Source organism: Elaeis guineensis, chromosome 7 (assembly GCF_000442705.2).
Source record: "Elaeis guineensis isolate ETL-2024a chromosome 7, EG11, whole genome shotgun sequence".
Classification (NCBI taxonomy): domain Eukaryota; kingdom Viridiplantae; phylum Streptophyta; class Magnoliopsida; order Arecales; family Arecaceae; genus Elaeis; species Elaeis guineensis.
Genome location: NC_025999.2, coordinates 94,447,431 through 94,456,798, shown reverse-complemented (window position 1 = coordinate 94,456,798; position 9,368 = coordinate 94,447,431). Strand labels below are relative to the sequence as shown.

The window sequence follows — 9,368 nt, the reverse complement described above, 5'->3', positions numbered from 1 at the left end:
CTTCTTCGTTACCATTATCATTTCATCCGTTATTATCATGTTTATCTTTTTTAAAAATGACTATATCATATATTATATATTTTTAAAGTAAAAAATTGATTTTTTTTTTTTAAATGAAAGTGATGCCAAACGTTACTTAGTTTTAGGTTGTGCTTTTTGCTTCTACTCCACGGAGGAAGTTTGAATCTTATAATGATTACATTTTTTGGGTTACCAATTATTGAAATTAAACTTTGGGCAAACTATTAATCCATAGCAAGAAGCACTTTGTTAAGAACACCTTACCCCTACCCCACCCACAGAAAAAGATAAAAAGGATATAAGCACTTTCACCCCAGTTAGCTTTTGATTTGCAAATAAAACAAACAATTTTTATAAAAACAAGCTAAAATAACCTGTTTGTATTGGATATTACCATTCCAAGAAAAAGTTGCTGTAAGAAGACGCATTCAAGGCTGGATGGTCTACACAAGCTTGAAGTGTGATATATGTGTAAACTCAATTAATAATTGTTGTTGAAATTTGACCTTAATTGGATAATAGATATATTATAGGTTGTTGGTAATATTTAATTATTTATATCTAGTTTTTTTAAATATGTAAAGTATTTTTTTAATGTTTTATTATTTTTAGCAAAATAAAAAAATTATGAAGCCTGAGTTCTGGTTCAAAGAACGAAGGCCGAGTGAGTAAGAGTCAAGCTTGGACCTAGAAGGTAAGCACAAAATTTGGGCCAGATTGACCTTTGGACAAGGATTTGTCCAGCCCGACGCAGCCCATGAAGAGGTCTAGTCTAGTTGTAAGCTTTGCCTTAAAGTGTTTATTTATGTTACCATTTTCTTTAAATGGATTTCTTTCTTTTTTCGGTAAAGAGTAAATGGATTTCTTTAAATGGATAAAGCATCTTGAACAGGTAGTTACACTAAAAGTTGTAGCCAAGCAAAAATAGGATAACCCTCTTTCCACAGGGCAACTTGTGAACACGTACAAGGCCAGCAAGGGTACAGAATGAGCCATGTTTTTTCCGGTCAAGGAAATCGCCAGGTCCTCAACGGTAGACTTTGGTCGCAAGATTAGCTGTGCAGAAGCGCATTAGACTGCCGTTTTGTTTGGAAATTGTCGACCAGACCCTGACTCAAGCATCCAACCGATTCACTTTAGGTCTAGTCATATGGCCACCTTTAAAACAGGCGTCTAAGCCAACTCAAAAGTCCTAGATTTTTTTAACTTCCGGTCTTATATGAACAAGCCTTGGGACGGACCTCCTTCCCAATGGCGGCGGGAGGCATAACAGCGTCACCCATCCATGGATCCACGCGGTTGGATATGTCGGACATCCTATTCTGGAGATATCCACAATAATCCTAACCGGTCCCTCCTTTAGATTTAGATCGATACTCCCTTAGATTTATATCCAGAATATCCAGAAAATCTCCTATTCTGGAGATATCCAGAATAACCCATCGATTTTATTCCCACGCCAAGGGCGGTTCCACCCATCCTCCCTCGTTTTTTCATCACCGCTTTCCAGCTTCCACCTGTTCTAACCGAACCAAACCCTTACCCTAACCCTAATTCCTTCTTCGTGGCCTACCTTCATGCCGTCTCCCATGGCGCCGGCGCCGGCGCCTGCGCCTGGCGACGGCCTCAAGAAACTCGAGTACCTCTCTCTCGTCTCCAAAATCTGCACGGAGCTCGAGTCCCACGTCGGGTGCGGCGACAAGGTCCTCGCCGAGTTCATCACCGAGCTCGGCTGCAGGTCCGAGACGGTGGAGGAGTTCGATGCCAAGCTCAAGGAGAACGGTGCCGAGATGCCCGACTACTTCGTGCGCACCCTCCTCACCATCATCCACGCCATCGTACCCCCAAAGCCCAAGCCCGCCAAGCCCTCCTCCGACCAGAATCAAGGCAGGAAGAAGTCCTCCGCCTTCCCCGCCCTCTCCCACCCTGACGACCCCGAACGCGCCAAGGAGCTCCGCCGCGAGATCGAGCGAGACGCCGAGATCAAGGACGCTTCTGAGGCCCGCAGCCGCAACGATTACCGCGATCGTGATCGCGGCCAAGATCGGGATCGGGACCGACATCGAGACTGGCGACGTGATCGAGATCGAGAGTATAGGCGAGATAGAGATAGAGATGGAGATAAAGACAGAGACAGGGACAGACATAATAGAGATAGCGGTCACAGAAGGGATAGAGATAGAAATAGGTATGATAATTCTAGGGCATATGACGATGAGGAAGAAAATGGTAGGGATGGGAGAAACCCTAACCCTAGCAATCGGAGGAATGCGGACGAGCCGGAGCTCTATAAGGTGTATAAGGGTAGGGTTTCGCGAGTGATGGATACGGGGTGCTTCATCCAGCTGAATGATTTGAGGGGAAAGGAGGGTCTGGTCCATGTTTCACAGATTGCAAATAGAAGGGTCACTAATGCAAAGGATGCAGTGAAGCGCGATCAAGAAGTGTTCGTGAAGGTGATCTCAGTGTCTGGGCAGAAACTTAGCCTTTCCATTAGGGATGTGGACCAGAAGACCGGAAAGGATCTGCTTCCAATGAGGAAGCACTCGGAGGATGAGTCATTGAGGGCGAACCCTTCAAGTGGGAACAAGGGGCCAGTGACAAGGACTGGCCTATCAGGCATCACGATCGTGGAGGAGGATGAGAATGGATCGTCTCGGCGACCATTGAAGAGGATGAGCTCACCAGAGAAGTGGGAGGCGAAGCAGCTGATTGCTTCTGGGGTTTTGGATGTCAGGGAGCATCCTATGTTCGATGATGATGACGATGGGATGCTGTATCAGGAAGAAGGGGCTGAGGAAGAGCTCGAAATCGAGCTCAATGAGGATGAGCCTGCATTCTTGCAAGGGCAGAGCCGGTTCTCAATTGACATGTCCCCTGTCAAGATTTTCAAGAATCCAGAAGGTTCTTTGAGCAGGGCAGCAGCACTCCAGTCAGCTCTCATTAAGGAGAGGAGGGAGGTCCGAGAGCAGCAGCAGAGGACAATGCTTGATTCCATCCCGAAGGATCTTAACCGTCCATGGGAGGACCCTCTGCCAGAGACAGGTGAGAGGCACCTTGCTCAGGAGCTGAGGGGTGTTGGATTGTCAGCCTATGACATGCCTGAATGGAAGAAAGATGCATATGGAAAGGCTTTAACTTTTGGGCAGAGGTCAAAGCTTTCAATACAGGAGCAAAGGCAGAGTCTTCCAATCTATAAACTAAAGAAAGAGCTGATTCAAGCTGTGCATGATAACCAAGTGCTGGTCATCATCGGTGAGACCGGTTCAGGGAAGACAACACAAGTGACTCAATATCTGGCAGAGGCAGGTTACACAACGAGAGGAAAAATTGGGTGCACACAGCCTCGTAGGGTGGCAGCAATGTCGGTTGCGAAGAGGGTGGCAGAAGAATTCGGTTGTCGTTTGGGAGAAGAAGTTGGTTATGCTATTAGGTTTGAGGACTGCACTAGTCCAGAGACAGTGATCAAGTATATGACAGATGGTATGCTTCTTATGGAGATCTTTATTGATGAAAACCTTTCACAGTACTCTGTTATCATGCTCGATGAAGCTCATGAGAGAACAATGCACACAGATGTTCTTTTTGGGTTACTAAAACAGCTAGTGAAACGCAGGCCTGACCTTCGGTTGATAGTCACTTCTGCTACACTTGATGCAGAAAAGTTCTCTGGTTATTTTTTTAACTGCAATATCTTCACCATTCCAGGGAGAACATTTCCAGTGGAGATACTCTACACGAAGCAACCAGAGACTGATTATTTAGATGCAGCACTAATTACTGTTTTGCAGATCCACTTGACAGAACCTGAGGGTGATATTCTTCTCTTTTTGACCGGCCAAGAGGAAATTGATCATGCTTGTCAGTGTCTTTATGAGAGAATGAAAGGTTTAGGAAAGAATGTTCCAGAGTTGATTATCTTGCCAGTATACAGTGCACTTCCTAGTGAAATGCAATCCAGGATTTTTGACCCTGCACCTCCTGGAAAGAGGAAAGTGGTTGTGGCTACTAATATTGCCGAGGCTTCTTTGACAATTGACGGGATATATTATGTTGTTGATCCTGGTTTTGCAAAGCAAAATGTGTATAATCCGAAACAAGGAATTGATTCGCTGGTCATCACTCCCATTTCACAAGCATCAGCCAAGCAGCGAGCTGGGCGTGCTGGGCGTACTGGCCCAGGGAAGTGTTACCGTCTTTACACAGAGAGTGCCTACCGTAATGAAATGTCACCCACCACAATTCCTGAAATCCAAAGAATCAACCTCGGGTCAGCAACTTTAACTATGAAGGCCATGGGGATTAATGACCTCTTGTCATTTGATTTTATGGACCCACCATCGCCTCAAGCACTCATATCTGCCATGGAACAACTATACAGTCTTGGAGCATTGGATGAGGAGGGGCTTCTAACCAAATTGGGTAGAAAAATGGCTGAATTTCCACTGGATCCACCATTATCAAAGATGCTTCTGGCCAGTGTTGACCTAGGGTGCAGCGATGAGATTTTGACAATCATAGCAATGATTCAGACTGGGAATATCTTCTACAGACCAAGGGAGAAGCAAGCTCAAGCGGATCAGAAAAGAGCCAAGTTCTTTCAGCCAGAAGGTGACCACTTAACATTACTTGCTGTATATGAGGCTTGGAAGGCTAAAAATTTTTCTGGGCCATGGTGCTTTGAGAACTTCGTGCAGTCGCCTTCCCTTCGGAGGGCACAAGATGTCAGAAAGCAGCTTCTTACTATTATGGACAGGTATAGTTTCTGCACTTTGACCTTTTGATTTATCTATTATTTTGCTTTTTGACTTGTACTGGTCAATTGTTAATGGTCCAGATAGTAGTGATGTCGGTTGTCATTCCTTGTTGCATGCACTATATAGATTATCTGCATATTTTCATGTGCACATGCATCTTTGTGTTATTGTATTATCTAAGTGGTATATTGCATATGCTGCAACTGTTTTATGTTTCATATTCACTCGTGCTGTATGTTAAGTTATTATATGTATATTTTCTGCCTCTACTTTTGTGTTTTGTATTGTGCATGGTATCGATTATTTTTGTTGCATTTTTAGTGTGTGTTTTAGAGTATCATTAAAAAATAATAGAGTGCATTTAAGTGCTTCCTTGTTTCTTATATGTTTCAGTTATGTTTCCATGGTCTTCACTTGATTCCAAGTCGCCTTATGCATCGATTACCACTAACGAATGTCCCTAGTTCTTGAAAAGCTATAATAATTAGTGGTCATTGGTTTTACATTTTTGTCTCTGTTAATTTCACATATTATCCTAAAACATATCCAGTATGGGAACTTGAGACTTATTTAGACTGTGGTCATGCCATTATCACTTGTAACTCTTAAAAGAATTTGATAACCTATCACTGTCAAACCCTTAGCAGCCAGAATCTTCTACAGAGGCTTCATCTTTCTCGAGTCTTTTTTGAACCTACTCATGTAGTTGCTCCCTTGGCACATGCTTTGTTGAACGCTTTGCTTATGTGCTTTGCACTAGTCCACTAATTCAGGTACCTAACCACGACCTTGATGGAACTGTATTTAAACTTTATTTAGATTTCTAGATGATTAATGACAATAGAGCCACTTTCATCAAGTTGTGATGGATGGAGAAGATATCTGGCTGTATTTAGGAAGTTCGTGATTTGCATAATTGGGGTACTGAATCTTGCCAACTAGCATGTAAAGAGGTTTAGGAGGCCAGTAGAGATGGGAGAGATTAAATTGAGTCCATTCAGTAGAAAGTAGGAGAGCTGGTGCTCAGAGGGGCCTCGGAGGGGGAGAAACGTCTTACTATGAAAATTTGTTGTGCTGTTTACCAGAAAATGTGCTACATTTTAAAAAAAGATGTGATGGTAAACCTTAGGGATTTCATGACAAAATCCCTGCAAAGGAATTGATGCCACCCCAATAGCTTTTGTGTCCAAGAATCAATTCATTGCTGTTCTAATGATTGTGAACCTAAATAGCATTCTCCAAACGTGCTAGTGAAGTGGTGGCTGAAAGTTTAAAGAGGTTTCTTGCTAACATAATATCTGAATAATCATAATGCTTCAGTGAGAGTTGATTTGTTGTTGTGTATCTTGGTAATTTTCATCTCCACTTGAGTGGGTTCATGGCCGACTTGAAAATCTCTTTAAAATCTTTGCAACGTGGATTCTAAGTTCTCATGGTTTTTGCTAACTGTAGTTTGAGTGGGTTAATGGTTGACTTTAAAAAAAAAAAAAAAAAAAAAAAGAAGCCTGGTTCTGTTTTTCTTCAAAATATCTGATCGTGCAGACTCTAAGTTCTTATGGTTTACACTAAATATAGTGGAATATAGTATAAAAAGTATAGGTAGATTAGAAAAAGTCCTAAATATTCATAATCTTTTGAAATTTATCTTTTAAGAGCTTCTAGGGTTCATGCAAGGGACTTTAACAAAGGGTCCACATCTCTCTCTCTCTCTCTCTCTCTCTCTCTCTCTCTCTCACACATACACACTCTCTCTCTCATGCATGCGTGCATTTTGATTCTGAAGAATAATAGCAGATCGTTGGTACGGGAAAAATGATATGTTTAGTTAAAATCTATTGGTAATGGGAAGAGATGTGTATCTTTACCCATCTCCAATATGCTAGTAGCGGCACTCTGGTAATTACAGTAGTACAAATAGTAGGAAAGTCTTGATTATACATATTTCATAGAGAAGGAGAAATTCTACTCAAATTTCTCTTTAAAGTCCTTTTGATATCTTCCATAAGGGAAAAAGAACATTTGCATCCCACATACATCTTTGATCTTTCAAATTTTCATATTTGGGCAAATTATTCCTGTTGTGTGAGAACAATTGCTGAGGATCTGATACTTTGTTAGAGAAACAAAAGCTATGAGGATCTGATAATTTGTTAGAGAAACAAAAGCAATTAAAAGAGTTGTCTTTAAAATTGTCATACCGACATATTTTGCGAGACATGTTGGTTGGGCACATCATATGATTTTAGGTGGATTATGGATAATAATACTCATTGTTTCTATCACTTTCTCCTTCCATTATAAGTGATCCAAATGATCTCATGGCATATTTCCTAACCTTTGCCATTCATTGCGCTCATTCAGGTATAAACTGGATGTTGTCAGTGCTGGTAAAAACTTTACAAAGATACGGAAGGCAATTACTGCAGGATTCTTCTTCCATGCTGCTAGGAAGGACCCCCAGGAGGGATACAGAACCCTAGTTGAGAACCAGCCGGTGTACATCCATCCAAGCAGTGCTTTATTTCAGAGGCAACCAGATTGGGTCATGTATCATGAGTTGGTTATGACAACAAAAGAATACATGAGGGAGGCCACTGTCATCGATCCCAAATGGTTAGTAGAATTGGCACCAAGATTTTATAAGGGTGCAGATCCTACAAAGTTGAGCAAAAGGAAGAGGCAAGAGCGTATCGAACCACTTTATGACAGATATCATGAGCCAAACTCATGGCGTTTGAGTAAACGCCGTGCTTAATGAGTGTATCATAATCACCTTTCTACTCCTGTTTTCCGGGCTGTGTTTTATTTATCATGATGCAGCTGCCGTGGCCAGTTCCACGCTAAATTCTTAAGTCTGTATATATTTATATTCTCTATTTTCTTATCCAAGGCAGGTTCCTCTTCAATAGAGAACGTTAAACCTTGGGCTTGACGGAATATCATCATTTGCTACGTGGATGGAAAGAAATTTGACCTGATGATTGGTCGACGTATTTCTGTTATTAGACTGGATAAGAAATGTTTGTGCTGTGAATAAACAACAGCAACCAGTGGATAGGTTTCTGCTTCTGCTTGTCCTCCAAATACGCCAGATTAATGCAGACCAAGCTTGGAATTTATTCCTTTTACTGCCGTTAGCTCTTTGAATCGGTACAGTGATGTATGCAAATTCTTTCCCACAGTTTTTACAGGACAGAATAGACTGTTATGGTTGCCCTGGCTGTGGTCGATCAACTGGAAATGATCTTCCCTAATTTCCTCTTCGGGAGAAGCCTTCCCAAGTACACCGAAGAAGCTCTAAATTTCGTTTGGGAGCTGAAAATCCTAGTTGATAGATGTTGAGAGGGGGACTGTGGTGAGACCTTTTCGCCATGCGAAGGAATTTCTTACCAATATTAGCCTGCTTTCCTCCCGACCCATCTGCTTTCCCCGCCACTCGGAAGTTCTAATTAAACAACCCAAGCTGCCACCATCAGCCTCTTGTTCTTTATTCATCATATCCCGACTCCAACTCTCACCCTCCTTTCTATTCCCCTAGCGCTACCTCACCGCCTTCGCTCATAAGTACCAATGTCTAAGGCATCAAGGGCCTGCGTCCTTTTGCTCACGCTCCTGGCCATGGCCGCTGCCCTCTCCGCTGCCATCGCCGGGGCGATGAGACATGAATCGAGAACCTTATTCAGCCTAACCTTGGATTCCAAGTTACGGTACACACCTTCCTTCAGGTAAGTTCTCTCTCCACCACCACTTGTTCATTACCATAAATTAAAGAACATGGAGAGATGCTTCCGAGTGCAAAGAAATGCAAACCAGCTAAAATAACATTGTTGGCTATTGAACGTTATTTTAGAAAGAAAATTCTAATATTACAGGACGTCTAACTTTGCAAATGCCCACACGTCCAACTACATTATTTTAGAATCTATAATTAAAGCAGGACCGTGCTTAGGTGGGCATAATCTGTTTTAAAGATTGCACATGGCAGCATCTCTTCGAGACAGAAATCTTTTAGGACTCATTGGGTTCACGAAAAATTTTTTTTTTTTTGAAAAATCTTGAGAAGTTATTTTTGAAGAATAGAATTTTGATATGTTTGATTAATCACAGAAAAATTGCTTATTGAAAAGTAGCTTATATTTGGTTGAGCACCTATTTTCGAATACTGTATAAAATATCTATTATATCCTTAATAGTTATAAAATTATACATTTTTCTTCTAAACTTTATATAAATAATAATATTTATATTAATATAAATATAATATTCATATATTATAATATAATATTAGATCGTAATAATTTATTATATTAATAAATATAATATATATTATATTATGTTAATATAATACTAATATTTTAATATAATAATTTATTAATATTTTAATTAATATAATATTATATTAATATAAATATTAATATATTAATATAAATACTATATTAATATTAATAAAAATATTATATTAGTATAAATATTAAAATATAATAAATATTATAATATTAATATTATATTATATTATCATCGTTCAGTATTTCATCTTAACTATTTATAATATTTTGTAAAATCTTAGCTACAGATCTTAAAAGGATATTT

At 40.4% G+C, this 9,368-nt stretch overlaps 1 protein-coding gene across 1 annotated transcript; it reads left to right on the top strand.

Moving 5' to 3' along the window:
- Positions 1-1,271: 1,271 nt before the first annotated feature.
- Positions 1,272-7,767, top strand: LOC140859049 (probable pre-mRNA-splicing factor ATP-dependent RNA helicase DEAH5). The gene is made up of 2 exons (XM_073260270.1): positions 1,272-4,777; positions 7,140-7,767. The coding sequence occupies exons 1-2, from the start codon at positions 1,599-1,601 to the stop codon at positions 7,531-7,533; spliced, it is 3,573 nt and encodes a 1,190-aa protein (XP_073116371.1). The 5' UTR covers positions 1,272-1,598; the 3' UTR covers positions 7,534-7,767.
- The last annotated feature ends 1,601 nt before the right edge of the window (positions 7,768-9,368 follow it).